This window comes from Candoia aspera, chromosome 6, assembly GCF_035149785.1.
Source record: "Candoia aspera isolate rCanAsp1 chromosome 6, rCanAsp1.hap2, whole genome shotgun sequence".
Lineage (NCBI taxonomy): Eukaryota > Metazoa > Chordata > Lepidosauria > Squamata > Boidae > Candoia > Candoia aspera.
The window spans coordinates 83,619,051-83,640,339 of NC_086158.1; the positions used below are offsets into that span (position 1 = coordinate 83,619,051).

Here is a 21,289-nt window from a genome sequence, read left to right on the forward strand (position 1 = left end):
CGACAGAGTGTCTATACCATTGATAAGGAAATGATGGAAGATGCTCCAATAAGGGATTCTGTGGACCCTTTGATCGGAGGGATCTGACAGGGGGGGCTATTCTGTCAGTTAATCAGGGAACCAACCAATTATGAAAAATTGAAGCTTAATTTAGAAATAACAGGTAGTACAAAATGGTTTCTCTTAGAAGTTGTTTGCATGACATAGTCAATTTTTACAGGATGTCACAAGGGCTACCAATCTGTCAGGACTGGATAGGAATGTGCAAAATGGTGAATGCATGACCTGTTCTATCCATGGGTTGGTGTCTGGGACCGTGTGTTCAGTTCAAAGCATGTGTGTTCTAAGCAGGTCTTCTCCAGGGGAGGGGAGGGCAACTGGAAAAAGCCAAGGGGTGGTAACTATAGGGAAGTAAGGAAAGGAAGGTGCTGGTACTGTAAGCTGCTTAAGATCATGATAATCAGCAGGCTGCAAATGTTTGGAAACCTATCAGTGTGGCAGACGAGTTCATCCTTCACCTCAAGCACACGGTTCCCAATCCGTCTCTTCTCCCCTTACAACAGATACTGCCTCAGGCTCATTAGTCCATCAGCAAGCAAAGTAAGATGCACACACAGCAACAGGACCATGCATTTGGAGGCCCGCTGCTTCTATCGGTCCTAACGTTTCCTTTCTGTATTGCCAATATCAAGACAGTATCTGCCTATTGAAGGTAGTGCATGATGTATCAGGAGCAAAAAGCTGGAGGTACAGAAAGTCCATATCCACCACTGATGAACAGCATGTGCACAATGATGGTTTATACACGGCAGGCTCAGTGTCTTGGAACCAGTGCCAGGACCTGGTCATTCAGTGAGGAAAGCATAGCACTATTAAATTCCAGGTAATGGTAAAAAATTAGCATAAAATCCATGGAGGAGTTACATTCAATGTAAAAAACAGGAGAATCTTATTAGAAATCCCCTCCAAGTTGCTATGGTAACTTGGCTGGATAGACCTGCAATCCTTAGCAGAAATTAGTGCTTGCTGTGGCAGCAGCACACACTGCCAGATGTCCCACCACCACAAGGGGTCAAAGCTTTCAGCCTTTACTGCATCACAAGTCCTAGTCCCTATGGCCCCTGAGGCAAAGATCGTTTTAAAAATGCAGCAGTGGAAAAACTGACTGGAGCAATATGAAAGCAGCAGCATATTGCTTCTCACAAACTACATTATTTTTCACACTTAATGATAAAATTTCATGCAAGACATTGTGCACGCATTGTAACAGCATTCAAAAGTTAACAATTTAATAGATTTAAATCAGACTGAGTATAAAACACTGGTTTTGTATTTCAAAAGTTGCAGGAAGAGAGCTAGGTCAATTTAAACAATCTTCTACAAAACATCTGCCAGTTGGTTACATAAAAGACACTATATACAATATAAAAGCAGAAAATAATCCACACTGTAAAAATAATTTAAAACAAAATAGTTCCATTTAAAATATCTCCTATAGCACAAATACAGTTTGACGTGCATGCCAAGCTAAACATATTGCATTTAGTGTAGTTGTTCAAGTTCTATTTAAAACTTGGACAACAAGAAAACATGCCAACATTTCAAATGAACACAAAATGCCATTTTTAACACTTCGTTATGCTGTGTTACAAATCAGATGTATTAACTGTATGAAAAGAACAGCTCTTTATACATATTTCAAAATGGAATATTAAAGAAATGCAAAAGAATTATTGATAACTGGTCTCTCTTGGGATCCAGTTGAAAAGTGGTTTTGTGAATTATAATCTTACCAAAACAAAGCACAAAGGATTGAAACAATCTACAGCTTTAACATTTGACACATCTATTTTAAGAGGCAGTTTTGAAGCAGCATTGGAACTAATTTCAGTTACTGCTGCTTCTACACCAAGGAGTGGTATGAGGTTCTCTGAACTGAAGCCTTTAAGCAGCATACTTTAAGTGAAGATTAAACTGAACTCTGTGTTTTACTGGATGCATGAGTAGCTTTCATTAAATGTTTGTATAAAAGTACCGAAAAGTATAGAAACACTTTTGTTCTTGGGCAAAGATTTCATCTGTATTCTGAATATTATATATACACCTTCAACACTTAAATATTCACATCTTGGCAGTGTACACAAAGGTTTTATACATTGCTTTATATACCAACTTCCTGCTCTAAATACTCGTGTTAACAAGGTTAATGATTTCTTATCTAATACTTTCTTGCTGTAATTTTGTAAGCCAATAAGCATTATTACGTATCTACAGAAAGTAGCTTTACTTCAGTCTTTATTTAAAAAATAGCATTTTTATTTATTTAAATAGTACTTTTTAAAATGCTATTTTCTAATAATCTAAGGAATTTTCGGGTGCTCACTGATGTCTAATTAACTTCTAATATGATTGCATGCAAATATACCCAACATGAAGAGTTATTTTCAGAAAACATAGCTGCCATAGGAATTGGGGGGAAATCCCCACATTTAACAACATATTCTTGCAGCAGCAGACTTGGGAGAGACATAAACAGGCTTTAAATAAACTGAAATGTTGCAAAGCAAGAGAGGTATGAACAATACCATTCTTTGGTCTAGATTAGCTGTTCCCTTTATATTATATTAATATTCTGATGGCTTTTTTAAATGGTTCAAAAATAAAATAGGGTGAAATTTATAAGCAAAAATATTGTGTATGTGTGTATACACACACAGACACACAACACAGGTAATAAAAAAATGAATGCAGTGACAGTACAAGATACTTAGTACCTTCTACAAAACTCAAAATGCAACAAAGGTTAGTGTTGAGTGTGCCTTTATAGAATTTGATTGGAAAAGTTAGAAAACTATGCATGAAAATCTAGTGTTTATAAACATTACATCGTTGTTTGCCTTGTACACATTCATTCCAACATGCCCAAATTGCTAACGCTGGTGGAAAAGTTCCTGAAATAAGTCAGTAATTATCTTACAACTTGTCTGATGAACTGTCAAATTCTGTCTGATTTACAGAAATTGATTCATCAACAGATTCTTGAAGGTCAGTCCCATCTTCCTCGAATCCATTCTCCTCTTCTCTGTCAGGAGCATCATCGTCATCATCGTCATCGTCATCTTCTTCTTCTTCTTCTATTCCGTTGTAGTATTCTTCCAGTTCACTCTCCTCTTCTATATCCAAGCTTGGACTATGACATGACCCACTACCGCTGCTACTTCCACAAGAGCTGGAGGATATGATATCATCTTCGGAGTCTGAATATACTTCAGCACCATGGAAAATATAGCGATTTGGTGGTGAAAACAAGTACTGAGTGCCTGAAACAGGTTTGATCAACAACAAAGGGAAAAAAGCATTATCGTTGAGAATACCGTCCTACATAAAGGCATGACACTTATGGTTCTAAGTTGTCAATATGTTGTATTTGTTATAAGGAAACATTTGTGTTGGTACATGTAAAGTTCTGAGGGGAAAATATTACAATGAAGCACTACAATTAACTTGCTTTTCTCTCACTGTCCTCCTTGCCCCCTCCTAAGAGTGTTTTATAGCAATGTAATAGTACATTGAAGTTTACTGCAATTTAGTTGCACATGCTCTGGAAACATACGCAGTTCCTTTTTAATGGCTTATAGCCTTTCTGCATTTACTTAGATCAAAACATTCCAAACTTTTCACTCTGTATAATATATACATTATACCACTTAAAAATGGCTCCCTCCTATTCTGTTTATGGGAGACCAGATTCTAAGACATTTTAAGTCCATAGTAAGTCCAATTATTTCCTTTTATTTCCTAGAAACAGTTTGTTCTCTAAAAGACTCACCTTAATCAGGAATTATGTCAATCCAGTCTAATGACTCAAAGAAATATGGCCCTAAGCCTCAAATCTCACCATCAAAAAGCTCATTAAAACCAGATGACTATACCAACACAGACTGTACAACTATGCAGTAGGACTGAGGTTGCTGCAAACGCGTATGAGTCTTTTTAAAAACACTCAGGATTTTATCTTTAGTATACTATCACACATTCTGAAACAGAGGAAAAATACTGTTCAGTATTAATGAAAATGGGTAACGTCCAAAATAAAAAACACATTCACACTTTATATCTGGTAGGTAGAAACAAAAGCTTGTGAATGGCACACGTGAAGCAACAGCCGTTCACCAGTACAAATACCATGACAGCTTCTACATAATGCTGTAGAAAAACATAGATGGTATGAAGAAAAACTATACAATTCACTTTTTCACTTGAGCTAGTATGCACTTACATTAACAACCTAAGGGAAAGGTTATTGCTTCCAAATTCTTTTTAGATTTATCTTCCAAGAGTGAGTTGTTTTAAATATGGTAATGTTTTTTATTCATTTAGACCAGTGTTTCTCAACCTTGGCAGCCTGAAAATGTGTGGCCTTCAACTCCCAGAATTCCCCAGCCAGCCATGCTGGCTGGGGAATTCTGGGAATTGAGGTCCACACATCTTCAAGCTGCCATGGTGGAGAAACCCTGATTTAGACTGCAATTCTGTGGGCAGTGTTAATTTATTGCAGGTGTATTGGTCTGAGAGTCTTTTTTTTACTTGAAGTACAGTATAGGAAGGTTTTAAGTAAATAAATGAGAACAATCTGAGCTAAAACTTAGGTTGCTTCTGTTTTTTTAACTCCTTCTGCAAAGTGAGAAAATGAAAATGGTATTTTTCTTTGGGAAGATGTTTCAATTGAATGTGAATTTATCCAGACCATACATAGATGTGACATTTCTATTCCTAGCTTTCTAGAAGAGTGCACTGTGTCGGCAAAAAACAGAATGGGATCTCTTGAGCCAGGTGATCTGAAAGTGAAAATCAAGCATTTTTAACTCTCCATATTCTGCAAATATTTATCTCCCCCCCCCACTTTCTAAATTGGGCTATAGGGATAGAAGAAAGCTTGAAGGTAAAAACAGGAGTGGATTTTCTGAGTCCAGTTGTAATAAGAGAAATTTCTGAAGATGTTTTTAAAGGAATCTTGAGCCTTGATTCTAATGCTCCCATTGTCATAAAGAACATTACTGCACCTAACTCCTACTGATGAACATGGGGTATCTATCTTGAAGTAGACCTTGCAAGCCTGAAGTCTGCCCACTTCAGCTGTACTTATCTATTCAGAAGTAAGCCCTCCTGTCTCTAGGTTGCTTACTTCTAAATAAATAGTTATAGAGATTCCAGCCTCTCTAAACCAATGTTGATTAAAGACAACATCCATTAGTTTGGAATGTACAATACAGACAGACAGTATTAAAAACCTGAAATTAATTAACTAACAATAGTTTGAAAAATGAACATTTCTAAATGATTAGCTTATTTGGCCAGAATCCATCTATTTTAGATTTTCTATCCTGTAACATAGTGTTTCTCAAAGTGTGGTTGGTCCAAAGACCCTTGGGGGTCCCCCAAGACCCTCTCAGAGGTCTGCAAAATCAAAATTGTCAGCCTGTTGAAAATAATATTAGAATCGCATCAAACAATTGTGAAAAGCAGTAGTGGCAGCAAATGCATCAATTTTAATTTTTAATATGGTAAATATTGATAAATGTATCTCAAACAAACAAAAGCTCTTTTGGGGCCCTCCGTAATTTTTAAAAGTGGGAAGGCGTCCTGAGAGTGTTTATGAAACACTGCTATAACATAATTACACAGTGGCCTGAGTTGCTAGTAAAGGTTTTGTTTTTTGACCAATGTTTGACTGAATGTTACGTTAAAGCATTCAAGGCGGAACTGTTAATATTTGAATTAAAAGGTAAAGGTTTCCCTTGACATTAAGTCCAGTCGTGACCGATTCTAGGGGGCAGTGCTCATCTCCATTTCAGAGCTGAAGAACCGGCGTTTGTCCATAGACACTTCCGTGGTCATGTGGCTGGCATGACTAAATGGAATGCTGTTACCTGCCCGCCGAAGCGGTACCTTTTAATCTACTCACATTTGCATGTTTTCGAACTGCTAGGTTGGCAGGAGCTTGGACTAGCAATGGGAGCTCACCCCATCATGCGGATTTGAACCGCCAACCTTCCGATCGGCAAGCTCAGCAGTTCAACCTGCAGCACCACCGTGTCCCAAAAAAAGGTGAAAGGTCCCCTGTGCAAGCACCGAGTCATGTCTGACCCTTTGGGGGGACACCGCTTTCATGGCATTTTCTTGGCAGACTATATGTCATGTTCACCGTTCCGGTGTTTCTCTACATCGTAACGGTTTGCTTGCCAAGGTGCTGATACGTGTCCGGGCTGGGAGGGTGCTGCTGAGAGCCTTGTACAGAAGACGTGCTGATCTGTGCCTGGTGGAATGTGTTTAGGCTATCTCTGAAATGTCAAGTCTTTTTGCCCGTTGATCAGCAGAGCTCGTTAGGAGCACCTGGGAATGTGGGGAGAACTGTATGTGAGGGAGGGGGTGGGGTGTTGTTTGCAAAGACGCTATTTAGTTTGAGTTTAGGCGTGCTTTTCTCATTCTCAGCTTTTTACCTGTTTGCACTCTTTTCTAAATAAATCCAGAACCTGAATTGACATTTTGAGTCTGAGAGTTTTATTTAGGATAAGGCAACCATCACACTATAGAGCGGAGTGGTTTGCCATTGCCTTCCCCAGCCGTCACCTTCCCCAGCAAGCTGGTACTCATTTTACCGACCTTGGAAGGGTGGAAGGCTGAGTCAACCTGAGTCGGCTACCCAGAGAGAATCCAGCTTCTGCTGGGACCGAACTTGGGTCGTGGGGAGAGTTTCGGTTGCAATGCTGCCACCTACCGCTCTGCACCACACGAGGCTCCCTAATATTTGAATACTCTGAAGTTATTCTAAAGCATAATACGAAAATATTCAAAGCAGCGGTATTTACAATAGACTTAGCGCTTACCATCAAGCCGCTTGCTAATTTGCTCTTTTGCACATCTATTCAAGCAACATTTTCTCAGTGCTTCAACAGACATTTTTTCACTTCTTTCTTTGTTTTCTTCTTGGTTAGATCCAGGTCCCTTCACATGTTGTGCAGTTTCTAATTGACCATGAGTACTTTCTGAATTTTCTAAAGAGTTATGCGCTTCTAGTGGTTTTCCTTCTATAGAGTTTTCCTTAGATTCCAAGGCAGCATCAGAATTTCCTGCTTTGTATTGACTAGAATGCTCTGAATGTATCACTTGAGAGTCTTGTGATGCAATTCTGTCAGGTGAACTAGAGGATTCAGAAATGTTTAAAGGAGTAGGTGGTAACTCTGTTAAATGTTTTTCAAACTCTTTGTGTGGCCGTGGAGGTTTCTCTGTTATTTCTGAAAGTTGAATGGAACTATTACAAAGTTTTGAATATTCTCCACCCAATCTATGACATAATTCATTGATAATAACATCACAGTCACCAAGAAGCTCCACATCAAAGTGTAGATGAGGCAATGGTTCCCTGTTAATTAGAATCTGAGGCACTTCATGTGGGATGGAACCTACATATTTAAGAAAAAAAATAAAATCAACTATTATCAATAAACTTGATAATTTTAAGGAATATATGTAATTACATATGTATCTTTGAATTCTGCATAACTGTATGTTATTTAAGATGTTAGATATATACGTATTTCTTTTTTTCTAACATGCTTCTACATCTATGAAGCTCTCTAAATTCAATAGTTTCTGGCACCATTCATCATGATCACTAAATTTAAACTGAAACAAGTTCTTCTCAATACATATGTAATCAGTACTCACTTGGAATCAATGCTACTGGTCTTACTTTAAGTGAAGACCCAATAACAATAAGAAGATCAACTTCATCTTTGTCATATTTCATGGCTCTGTGAAACTGCTCAGGTAGATTTTCACCGAAGAACACTATTTCTGGCTTCATGATAGCAAGTGGTTCATCAGGTGAACATCTGGGACATCTAGGAACAACCTGATTGAAGAATTTCTATTCATTACTAGCATTCATTTTATGGAGGCAGAATTCTAAGACCTGCATAAGTTCCACTTTTTTCAAACAGAATGAAGCACAACCTATACTGCGTATCAGTACTAATTTTTATAGAGGACTGTAAAGAGAAAAGCTGTATGTCTGCAGCTAAGAAACTGACTAATGAAATTGTATCACAAGAATCTGCCAGAACTGTAATTAACTGAATTCCATTGTCTATAAAACCTTTAAAATTACAGCAATCATGTCCAATTCCAAGGCATCCAGCCATCTTACAGTCTTGAATCTTCTAAACACTCCTTTGCAAGATTCTTTATCCCTTACTCTAGCTTTGTTATTTGCCTGGATACCATATGCGAATTCACTTCATTTTGCCACATTATCTCTATTTTTTTTCACATTAATTATGTCCTTGTAAAACTGTGTTCAGTTGTGGAGTCCTTGGTGCTCTCTGAGCTTGGTTGTTTGCTTGCAGATGTTTCATTACTCGACATCATCAGTGCTCCAGTGCTTTGTTCAGTTAGTCTATCACTACAATGTTGTTTCTATTGCTAGAGGTTGTGACTTTTAATCCTAGCCTAAGTGAAAATTTCCCTAGAAAAGGACAGATGCAAGCTGCTAACAGCTTTCATTTCCTTTGGAAATGTTCATTGGAATATTACTGAAAATCAAAATTAACTCTAGCATAGCTAATTACTACCAGAACTTTCATAAACTCTGCAAATTTTACAACATTTGTAATGAGCTAGATAACTACATGGGGCTGTCCTAGGCCATCTAGTCCAACCCTATTTAATGCATGAAAATTAAGAGTTACACCACTGTCATCAAACTGTCAGCAGTTCTGCTTGAAAACCTTCACTAAAGGAGAGACTGCCTTTAGCTTTCATTGACCTTATTAAAAAGTAATGTTCAGTTTAAGTGCACTCCTCTGTCATTTAAGGAATCGTTGACAGTATTTTAGGTGCTTGAAGAACACTATCACGTCCTGGTCAAACATACTTTCTTCAATTCTTCTTGAATGTATGTTTGACCATCTTTAAGGGCCAACTCCAAAGCTATTTCAATTTGTATTTATCCTTTTATAAAATGCAGTGCTTTGTCTTAGATGGTATTACCCAGTTTTGCTGTTAAGCAATTAGCTATTCTTTGCAGTTAACTCTCATCCTCTGCTTCAAATGAAAAATTGATGGGATGCAAATATAATTAAATAAATCATTATACATTATGCAATTGTGGAATCTACAGTTGGTTCTTTGTAAATAAAAGTAATCATAGTAATTATGTACTACTACAATTCACATACTTAGATTCAGAGAATGCTATGTTTTAAATATCTGAGTTGTAAGGGATCAGTTTTAACAAAAAGGTTAAATGGCTCTTAATAAAAACGGATTCTTCACTGAGTTTTATGCAAACACATTACTGCTTAAGACTCCTGTTTTATGTATGTTCATTCAACAATTCTACTCAGCCTACAGATTTTGCATGCTTATAGTTGTATTTTAAATATATCTAATAATATTTCTAATATATAGTTCCTTTTCACCACTGAATTCTAAAATAATAATTACCTGATTAAAAATATCTCCTCGTACAACTTCACAGTCAACCTTGTATTTACAGATGAGGCAAGAAGCCGTTGCAAAGGAACCTGAAACACATATACCGGCAAATAAAGGAACATGCCAGTTTCCAGTTTTTCCAACTCAGGGATTTTATTTTACCAGTAATGCATGCATGCATGCATGCATGTATATAGTTCAATATATTCTCTGTGTGTGTGAGCACGTGTGTGAGTGCGAGCATGCGTGTGTGTCTCCCCCCCCCCAATAAAATCTTCACTGTAATCTTCATTGTAACCCTGTATCTAGGATAGGAAAGAATATATGTTTCACTTACCATGACACTGGATTATCCTTTGAATTCCTGCAACCTGTTCCAGTGTATCTATGTTCTGAGTATAATTGCGAAGGAGTTTTCTTTCTTTATCCATTAAAGCAATAAATTTATGACAAAGAGATGGCTGAAACTGTCCAGGATATATTTCCTGCAACGGAACGCAAACAAGATTTTGTTAATAAACTCTGCAATTGTTACATGTTAGTGTTCAAAATCCAGCCACTTATACCATTTCAACAATTAAGATTGCTATTGAAAAAACTTTGCGAAGCGAATACAATTTTGCTTGCTGTTTACATATCTACTAGTTGGTAAAGATAATGGGGGGGCATACTTTGGAAATCATGTCTTGCTACTGCTTCCCATAGGTACTGGGAACTGAATACTGGAAGGGCAATCCCGCACATTTAATAGGGCTCACCTCTGAGTAAGTATAAATAAGATAGCACAGTACATAATCTGAACCTCAGAATTTCAACAAATATATGTTAAAGTAATTTCACAAACTTAAAATATTACTGAAAAAACAGAATCCTCCTTACAATAATTACTGACCTGTGAACATACTATACAACTTAATCATAAAAAATCGTGTCCTTAACATTCCAAATTCCGCAAATGTTGATTGGAAAGAAAACTGTTGTATCTTTACTCTGCTAAAGCCAAAAATAGTCCAGAATGCAGTCCATATTAGCACTAAGTACGTTAATACAGCATCTGTATCAAAACTGCTTGTAATGGCATGCTGTTGGACCTAGGAAGTGTGCCTTTTCTCTCTCACACACACACACACACACCAGTAACAGCATCCCCTCAGAGATACAGACAGCACCTTCTTGCCTAGGGTTTTGAAAAGCCCTTAAAACCTGGCTTTGGTCCCAGGCCAGGGATTATTGGGGGGGTGGGGGTGCTGTCATGCTTTGTTTTAATGGTTCTTTTTAGTCTGGGCCACCTTGCTTTAGCTTTGTTTTTATCTTTGTTTTTATCTTTGTAAACTGTCCAGAGTCCACTGGAGCAGGCGGCTATACTAAATTTAATGAAATAAAATAGCTTGCTACCACAATTATATCCTAATTTGTCTATCACTTAACTTCAGTGATGACCCCTGAGTCATGCATTATGCTGGGGTGAAAACCTACTCTTTCGAAATATATATCCAAATATATTCCAATATATCCAAAATTTTGTCCATCACTGTCCTTATTCACCCTGAACCTCAAGTTGAGGTTGATTGGGTGTGTGTGGGTTTGTGAAAATAGTAAGGTCCACTCCATAAATACATGCAGAAGACTTCTCCTTTGTCTCCTCCCTATGTCTCAAGTTTGTTCTAAACTCTCTCCTCATCCAGGGCAGATTTAGAGGCATGCAGATAGATGAAGAAAAACAAAATCAGTTTTGCTGGTGGATCTATTCCACCAGGACAACTTCACTGATCTCTCCCAATGTGACCTAAATGGGGTATTCAAACAAAAAGGGAATTATTCTAGATTTAGATTTACAAAGTCTGTAGGAAATTTATACGTGATTGTCCTCCAAAGATTAAAAAAACCAAGAGAGAAATAGCACCTTTGCAAATTTAAAAAATGGCCTTGGGTCTTTTCTGAAGTATTCTATGTCAAACATTGCTTGAGGATCAGGAAGATCTGGGAAATCAACTGCTAGGCGTGCATATATACCATCTCTTGATCGGAAGTCAGGAATACCACAAGAAACAGATACCTGAAATGGATGGCAAAATAATAGGATATATAACTGATACCTGCTAATATTATTGCAATTATCAAAGATTCTCTTATCAAGAATGACCTGTAAAATATAATTATTGATACACTAAAAATATACATGTGAGGAAATTCTAACTGCAAAAGAAACACTGTATTTCTTCACATCCACATGAAAAAATTACCATATGAGGAAATTCTAATATAGTTGTAGTCAGAGTGCTTAAGAGAATCAAGCACATTAGAGTTGCAAAGAAAAGTAATTAACACTTGGTTTACTTTATTGATGTCATTCCATTCCACAAAAATGCAAACAGGCAGCCTGATTCTATTAAGCAGTAGCAGCTATAGCACATGATGCTGTGCCATGTTTCCTTGAACTCAACCAAATAATACTATTGTATATACTCACAGATAAGCAGAGAATATTAGGTGCCAAAATACACCCAAAAAACTGGGTTTGGCTTATCTGTGGATGGGCTTATTTGTGAGTAGGTATGGTAATATTTTTTAAAAGTACCCTATTTCCCAAATATACTCACGGATAAGCCCATCCGCAGATAAGCCAGCTTATCCACAAGTGGCACATTTTTCATGGTATTTTGATTAAAAATTTGACAGTTGGCTTATCCACAGATGGGCTTATATGCAACTATATATGGTACTTTTTTCAGTTCATTGCGATACACTTTTTTATTTATTTGATTTTCTATCCCGCCTTTATTATTTTTATAAATAACTCCAGGCAGCGAACGTACCTAATACTCCTTCCTCCTCTTTTTCTTACTTACCTTGAGTCACCAGTAAATGACTTAAGCTACAACACCAAAGGCTGCTGCTACTTCAGAAAGTTACAGCAATGATTAGCAATTTGGTGCTTTTTAGTTGCTTGAACTTCTATCAGTCCCAATCAGCACAACCAACAGGAAGAAATAAAAAAATCTTGAGGGCCCCAAGCTGTCTCTTCCTCTAAAAATGATTACAGCTTTGGCTTCACCCTTATAGCCTATTGCTGGCATTCAGAAGGGAAAAACAAATACTTAGTTTACAGAATTGTTCATGCAAGTAAAATATGCACCCTGAGATGTTTGCAGGATTTGATGCTTTCATCAAAGTGATAAAATGAACACTGCACCATAAACTCCACAGTTTTGTATGTGCAATCACAATGCACATATTAAAGCACAGAATTTGTGACATAGTGCTTGTTTCACTTACCTGCCCCCCCACTTTCCTCCACCGATACCTCTGCATGTATAGTCTTGAACATTAATACATTTGCTACAGTTTTAACTGTTATTAATCAACTATGTTCCATGATATTATACTTGTTCATGCATGCTGGGAACATAGAATATAAACATTTTCACAAGAATGACCTTCAAGGTATAAAAATAGCAGATTTTGGTCATATAAATTATGCCACAGTGAAAGATTTGCTCAGGAGTAACTCAAACAATTACATGGCACAGAGCAATCATCCATACAACACTTCAGCCAATTAAAGCATCAAATTATAACTTATTCTATTTGTTAATAAATACATACCCCAGCTCCAGTCAATACAATTATTTTTTTGCACTCTTGCAGGAGTTTCACAGCATCCTCTATAGTATTAATATCTTTTCTCTTTTTTCTTTTAGGTGGTTCTGAGAGAATATTAACAACAATTTGCCATAAAGTCATATTATCCAGTTCAGGTGGAGGGATTGTTTCCGGTAACAGGTCTTTCAGAATTGCACGTGGATCTGTGCCTATCATGAGATGCTGTTGGACAAAAGTGTATGGACCTATTATGGAAAATAAAATAATTATGATCTAAAGACAGTATAGTCAGATTAAATGAGAAAATTGTACAGTATTAACGTTTTAAGACATCATTTGCTGCATTTTGAACAGCAAAACACATTGCAATGCATGGCATAAAAAACACAGGCAGTGATATTATGAGCGCCTTTCATTTCAGCAACCCTAAAGCTTCTTTACCTACTGCCATCAGGAATCCTATCAGTATAGTTAGGAACATCCAACACCGAGAATTGCCTTATTCAAAGCCCTATCATTCTTGCTCCAGAGGGCTTTGAATAATCCCCCTCCCCAGTTGGCTTTTTGATTAAAAAAATATTCCAGGATTACTACTGGTACCAATTATCAAAAGAGCTCCAGAATCTTCCCAAATGTATCCACAACACCTTTTTATTGTTTCCACAAGGGCACCTGATTAAATTTCCAAGAAATTATTTAGATGCTCCTAATAAAAGTTCAACTTGTTCTTTTAAAAATGTATTTTATCAGGATGGGGCCATTTATATAGCCTAGATCTTAAGTATATCCTTTCTTTGCCCTGACATATGTGCATCCATTTGTGTGTCAAGAAATAATTTGCAAAAGAGAGGCCTAAGACTGTCTGCTCTGTAGCTCAGATTCAGCAGCTAACTTTAATAAGCTATTCAGTGCAAAGGTTGGACATATTATTCTGACAGGATGCAACGTTCTATATATTTCCTTGGCACTACAATTCTTAGTATAAATTAGGGATGTACAAAATCAAACAATGTGGGGAACTCCAAAAACATTCTGTTCCCCCTCTGGACCATAAGAAACATCCTCTGGATCATATGATTCTGAGGTAGTCCGTTTCCCAGGTAAATTCCCTGATGTGGAAGTGGTCAATGGTGTCCCCCTCAAATCGAATTCTCTAGTCCCCAATTGTCAATTTTGCATGTCCCTATATTATCATGATGTGTGTGTGTGTACACACATACACATACACATCATGAACTGATTTTAAAAACAGAATTATTCCTCATTATCTGGTAATAAATTTATCAATTTGTTACATATTTATTGGACGGTAATTAAATAACTTAAGTATTCCAAGAAGGAAATGTCTTTTTATGGAAGGTAAAAAATTCAACCTATCTTGAATTGCATTTTGATGTCATTTGAAATCAAAGCAGGACAGGGTTTGTTTTTTTTAACTCCAGACATCTTTTCATATGTATACATGGAGATGAGAGTGTATAAAAGCAGGTGAGGGAAATAATTTTAATACAAAACAATTGAGAAGCTTCTTCGTTTATAAAAAGAATCAAAGAACTAAGTACATTATACATTTTTGCCCTCAACTTCTAATCGTGGATTTAAAGTGCCAAAGAAAGAGTCACTTAGAACACTGCAGTTCCATACTTCTGTGAAGGTGGCATTCTTCTATTCAGCTGCTATTAAACTCAGGTGAATGGAAATTAGACACATTTCAGTAGCAACAAGTGGTAGGTAAAGGTAAAGGTTTCCCTTGACGTAAAGTCCAGTCATGTCCGACTCTAGGGGGCGGTGCTCATCTCCGTTTCAAAGCCGAAGAGCTGGCGTTTGTCCGTAGACACTTCCGTGGTCATGTGGCTGGCATGACTAAATGGACGCCGTTACCTGCCCACCAAAGCAGTACCTATTAATCTACTCACATTTGCATGTTTTCGAACTGCTAGGTTGGCAGGAGCTGGGACTAGCAACGGGAGCTCACCCCGTCACGCGGATTCGAACCGCTGACCTTCCGATCGGCAAGCTCAGCAGCTCAGCGGTTTAACCCGCAGCGCCATGGAAGAAAGTATCCCAGTGCCCTCAAGATTGACAGGAAAATAAATGAAGAACTGATTTTATTAACAAGATAAATCAAGTATAATCCTTAGATTAACAACTAAATTTTACCTATGCGTGGCCTTGGAGTCCAATCACTGGAACTTGCATGAGAGGCTCTATCATCTTCATCACTTTCACAAGAATGGAAGCCATTTGCAATAATTTCATCACTAAAAAATATATTATCTGTAAAACATTAAAGTAACAGTTATTGTATAAAAGTAATGCCATCATATGTGTAATATGCTACATTGTTTTGCACTGCAACTATATGGAACAATTGAAAATATTGTTGGGGTATGGTTTATATAATGGTATTAGGCAAATAAAAACAGTAAACTTACGTTTCAATCTGTATAGAAACAAAATGTATAATCAATTTAGTTTTAATTTCTGCATCTTCAACTAACAGAAAAAGTGTGGTTGAGGAAAAACAAGCTTTCTAAGTATTTTCTAGGAGCCCTCCCAAAATCTTCTACACCTTTACTAAGTGCAGATTAATTTTCTGCTTACTGGATTAGCAATTAGATGTACAAGAAGTCAAAGAGAAACACATTCCCAATGTACCTTCTTATGCAATTATTATTATCTATACTACAAACTAAGTGTTGAAAATGAGTCCTGAAAGGTATAACATTAGTTGTCCTTTTGCTGGATTATACCACTGTATGAATACATAAATTCTTCAAAATGTGTTGTCAAAAATGATCTTGTGGTGTCAATATACTTTTCAGTCTTTTAAACTAGCCCTAGCAATTCTTATTTGCTTTCAGAAAAACATTTTCTCCCTAATTTCAAAAGAAGCTTTTTGCTTTCAGTTTCATCCACTATTCAAATGTATTCCTAGGTTTAAACTCCCTAAGGTTACAGTCCTGTGTATATTTGCTTAAAAGTATATTTTTTGGAGGGAGATGGGTGGTGACAAAATTTGATAAACAAATAAAATAAAATATTCCAATTTTGTAATAGGCTTTCAAGCAAACATTTGTAGAACAAGATAGCCAAGCAATTGTCCTATCCTATATGCTTGCACATACCCATCTATGCAGAAGAAATACAGATCTGATTTAATACTTCCACAAATCCAATAGGGTTGCAATTTAAAATTCAACAATTACTGTCCATGCCAGTCCATTTTGTTAATGGTGTTTATTAACTCTCTCTACAACTTTACAAATTAAGTGTCTTCTTAGGATTACACCAATTTTAATAAAAACACTTGCCCTACAGTTCACATCTTTAGACTCGGCACTAATAGCTTTGTACCGTTTACCATTTTTAGATGTATCTTCACGAATCACTAAAAAGAGTTAACATTTTCCTTTGCTACTTCAAATCCTATCGGTCTCATTGAGTAAATTCCAACGAAAACAATAAAGATTATAAGAGGTATCGCAATTAGGGCAGTATAAAGATGGTGTAAATAATAAACATCGTTGAACTGCAAGAATAAGAATGACAATAAACTCAACTCTTCAACCACGTGTTCCATAGACAAGAAATTACACGGAAAGACAGAAGAGCCGAGGTCGCAGGTGCCTCTCTCGGTAGCTACCAGAAAGTCCAGCCAAGCAGGAGAGGCGCTGAGTTTGGCTGGAACTTCTGTTTACCGACTTACTTTCGAGTAAGCTTGCAGGCCTGCCAAGGGCTGGGAGGGAGAGCCCCTAAGAGAAGCGCCCAGGCCCCAGATGTAAAGGGGGGCGGCCTCCGCAGCGCCCAGCAGTCTCGCTGTCAAGGCTGCCGACCCGCCTCCCCGGCGCTGCTCCTGCGTGCCCCAGGCGGCAGCCCTCTTTCCTCCCTCCGTCCCCGGAGGCTCCTCACCGGCTTGCGGGGCCCTCTCCGCCTCAGCCGCGCCGTTCGAAGACTGCGCCGGCCCGCAGCCAATGGCCGGCCCCGCTGGCTCGCCGGCGGGCGCCGCCTCCGCGCCCTCCCCTTGGCTCTGCCCCCGCGGCAGCTGCCGTTGGTGCGGCGGCGGCTCCTCTCGGACCAGGCCCCACCACCTGGACCCGCTTTCCACGCAGCTCCAGCCCTCTCCTCCCCCCGCCGGCGCAGCCACCTCGCCCGGCTCGCCGCTGACACAGGCGGCGGTGTCCGCCCTGTCCCCCTTCAGGGCCTCTTCGACAGCACTTCCTCGCAGAGGCGCCGTCTCTGCCACTCCGCCGGCTCCCGTCGCAGCCGCGCTGCTCTGGTCAGCCGAAGCCCGGCGCTGACGCTTGAGAGCGGGCTCGGGGCTCTCGGCGTCGGCGGCCGCCACAGCGCCGCTGTTGTTGCCGCGGCGGCCGCCGCTCCGGGAGTGGAGGAGTGGCATCTCCTCGTCCGCCATCTTGGAGCAGGAGCAACTGCTCCCTCCCCCTCCTTCTGTGTCCCCCCCCCCGTCAGTCGCGGCGGCCGCTCGTAGCGGCGCCGCAGATAGAAGAAGCGGCCCCCACCCCCACCTCAGGAAGAGATTTAAACGCAGCACGTGACCCAGCCGACGCCCACGCGGGCAGTCGCCCAGCATAGCACCGCAACAACAACAAACGGAGTCACGTGACGAAGCGGGGTTTGAAATTAGAAAAAAGCGGCGGGGGAGGGAGGGCTTGTGCTGCGGAGGTTGCGGTCACGTGATGCCGCCCCGTCGATGGCTGCTGCGTCGCTTGTTTCCTGGTCGGCGTTGCTCGTAGTCGATTCCGGCTGCGCCGGAGGCGGTTCTTGTTTCGCCCCTCTGAGCGTGGGGCTGAACCCCTTCATTCTTTTTGTTCCTTGAAGGCCTTCCTATGGGGCCTCTCTTGATTCCGCTCATGCATTCCTTGGCAACAAGGTCCACCAACGGAGCTGTTCAAGCGCGAGAGGGGAAAGAAGGATGCAGGGTAAACAATACATTGTGTAAAATAAAGCGTCCTTGGAAATCTTTTACGCGTCCTTGGAAATCAGCCCGACACAACAGTTCGATGCATTAGGGGGAGATTTTGGGGCTGGGGGAAACCGAAATGCCATAGAGGCGTAACACACCACTATACAAACTTAATACAGGTAGTCTTCGTTTAGTGACTACCTCGGACAGTGACCATTCACGGTAGTTAAACATAATTTCTAGTCTCATTGCTTGCAAAGGAGGTAGGGGAGTAACAGACACCAAAAATAGGGGTTACTTCTGCTCCTGGCCATTGATTCCCAGCCTCAGCAAAAACCAAAGATGTGCTTAACTACAAATCCGCTCAAGTGACTATAGAAAGATCCATTCACTGATTTCATAGATTTCTTCCCATATGTAAAGGGTTTTTTTTTGCAGGTTTGCTTTTTAAAAAGACATTTGAGTTTCACTGGATAGCTTCTAGGAAAATGCAAGTATGATACATCAGTTAAGTTGCTGTGGAACAGAGTTTAATTTTTTTTTCTCTCAAGACTCCTTCCCACTTTTAAAAATTATAGATGACCCCACAAGAGCTTTTGTTTGTGTAGGTTATACTTATCAATATTTACTGTATTAAAAATTAAGATCAATGCATTTGCTGCTGCTACTACTTCTCATGATTGTTCAATGGGACTTTAATATTGTATTATTTTTCAACATTTTTTGCAGATCCCTGAGAGGGTCTTGGGGAAACACTGCCTTAGAATATGTCTTTAGCAGTTCTTTTTTACTGGCTATATCTCTAAATTTATTCTGAATTTATTTATTTTTATTTATTTTATATCCCGCCTTTATTATTTTTATAAATAACTTAAGGCAGCGAACATACCAAATAATCCTTCCTTCTCCTATTTTCCCCATAACAACAACCCTGTGAGGTGGGTTGGGCTGAGAGAGTGTGACTGGCCCAAGGTCACCCAGCCCACTTTCATGCCTGAATCAGTTGTTATATCCTTTGTATGAGTGTTTCAATAAATTGGCACCTGTCACCTCAAAATGTTTTGTGCTTGTTTGTACCTGTATCAAGCTGCTGCCTTGTTTCCTTTTTGTCAGTCCAAATTCTCTTGGGATACCACTTAATTTATTGTTAGGTGTACGAATATCAAAATTCTTATTCATTCCTACCATTGGATATTTAAGTACCACACTCCATCAGGTACTAGTGTGTGTATGTTTGAGGGTAGTTTGCAATCCAGCAGGATAGGATTCAAACCAATAAGTTCAGCTATTACAAAGGCATCCGAGGGACCATACAGAGATTATTTTTTTTGCTAGCTTTTTATGAAAGCAGCAGCTGTTTAATAAAATCAGGTGATGCCTTAAAGACAACCTTATTATACTCCAAGCTTCTATGGAGTTCCTCAACTGGGTTATCCTGAGTTACAAGGATATGTATTGCCTGGATCAGAATCATTACCAATGAGGACAATTAAATGCAAAAAATATCGAGAGATAATTTTACACATGGAGAGTAGTTAGGTGGTAGATAACTCTATAATTCAGGTATTATACCAGCAAAAGGAACGTGCATCATATAGATAAGAAGGAAGGGATTTAGCAATAGGCTTGTGCCCACTTGGATGCAGGTAAAGGCTTCCACGTGACTGGGATGCCACCAACTATGGGGAGTTTAGCGTCTGCCCAAGTGCAGTGGGAAGCCATTGTTTTTGGAGATTCTGTGCATTTTTCTCCATTGGAGCCTTTCAGTCAGCTCTATAAGTGCTCATAATCCTGTCTGGTCTCTGGCCATTTGAGGAAAGCTACTCTGATAATGGGTATCTTGTGGGCACCACTTACTAATCTGTGATGTGTCTGTAAGCTAGCTGGTAGTGGAACCTGAGCAGTTGAGATACACTCCCTCACTTGCACCATCCTTGCCTTGGTGTGATGACCCCCTGCCGTCCTACACTTTCCCCTTCCTGCCCTTTAGTCTCATGTTTCTCTCTCCTCACACAACCTCCTCCAGTCAGAAGGTCATGCACTGATTTTTTCAAGTCAAGATTTCTCAGAATTTTAAGCAACGGGAAGTTGTATCAACCAAAGGCAGCCAGTGAGAGCATGGGGTGGTTCTCTACTGCTCTGGTGCCCTTGTTAACTAGCCACGGGGTCCCACAAGCAGTTCAGCTAGTAGTGATAAGGTGTTGGGTAACTCAACCAAACCACCTCAACAAGACTTCAAAGAGATTTATGTGTCCTGTTTTCATTTTCAGTACAAATATTTACCTTTCCATTGTGCTTCCATCAGCATCCAACCATTGCATAACACTAGAGCAGTGTTTATCAACCTTGGCAACTTTAAGATGTGTGGACTTTCACTCCCAGAATTCCTCAGCCAGCATATTGAAAAACACTGCACTAGAGGATGCAGTTTGCTACTACCTATATATAACACAGCTACCATGGTTCCATGCTGCACTACCTCAGCAAGTCAGCTGAACTGGTTCTGTTACATTACGATAGAACTAATTGCATTATGTTACCCTCAGCAAAACTTAACTCTGGTTTCTTACTCTAAGAATAAGGAAAGATTGTTCAGAGATACTACTATGTCCATTGTTACTTAATAGAACTTACTTGGTATTATTAAGTCAGTTGGTGTTACTAAGTTTGCAGATACTGCTCTGTGAGCATAAACTTTATTCAGTGGTGATTTCTTTTTTGTAAGAAACAGGGTACAAAACATGTCCATGTCTGCTGGAACTGCAAATATTGGATTTCATCATCTTTCACGTCATACTGGTATACTAGGTTGTAAATATCACTAGGTAAACAGAATTTGTCAGCAGGTACTTGTAACTATGTGGACAACCAATGGCAAAAATACTCACGTGGGTGTTTCTTTTCCTATGTTTTTGTTACATTGTATTCCATTATATAAACTCTAGTAATGTTTCACACTCAGAGCTAACATACCAGAATTTTATTTAATTCTTTCAAGGAACACTGTTTGCTTATACAGTAGTCTTAAAATTTGAAACCAGTAATGGAATAAAAGTTAAGGTGGGCTCTAGGGGTCAGCTGGGATTGTAGCTGTTGTACCAGCCTCCCTGCTGCATGGCAACCTCCCTGCCTGAGCTTCTTGCCTCCATCTCAGGATTGGCAGTGGAGTTCCCCAGGCTTAGGGTTCTGGGGACTTCAATCTGCCTTTCTGGGAGTGGGGTCTGCGGTGGCTCAGGAGTTCATGGCCACCATGATGGCCATGGT

General features: G+C 39.3%; 1 protein-coding gene across 1 annotated transcript; it reads right to left on the minus strand.

Moving 5' to 3' along the window:
- Nucleotides 1-1,272: 1,272 nt before the first annotated feature.
- Nucleotides 1,273-17,543, minus strand: SIRT1 (sirtuin 1). The gene is made up of 9 exons (XM_063307552.1): nt 17,014-17,543; nt 15,262-15,378; nt 13,105-13,346; nt 11,402-11,554; nt 9,836-9,983; nt 9,508-9,587; nt 7,729-7,915; nt 6,888-7,463; nt 1,273-3,320 (listed from the first exon to the last, which is right to left on the minus strand). The coding sequence occupies exons 1-9, from the start codon at nt 17,513-17,515 to the stop codon at nt 2,974-2,976; spliced, it is 2,352 nt and encodes a 783-aa protein (XP_063163622.1). The 5' UTR covers nt 17,516-17,543; the 3' UTR covers nt 1,273-2,973.
- Between the last annotated feature and the right edge of the window lie 3,746 nt (nt 17,544-21,289).

Coding starts and splice junctions, on each gene's coding strand:
- SIRT1 (XM_063307552.1), bottom strand. CDS start 17,515: ATGGCGGACGAGGAGATGCCACTCCTCCACTCCCGGAGCGGCGGCCGC. Junction 9,588..9,835: donor AAGGATAATCCAGTGTCATG/GTAAGTGAAACA, acceptor TATGTGTTTCAG/GTTCCTTTGCAACGGCTTCT. Junction 3,321..6,887: donor AATTAGCAAGCGGCTTGATG/GTAAGCGCTAAG, acceptor AACCTGTTTCAG/GCACTCAGTACTTGTTTTCA.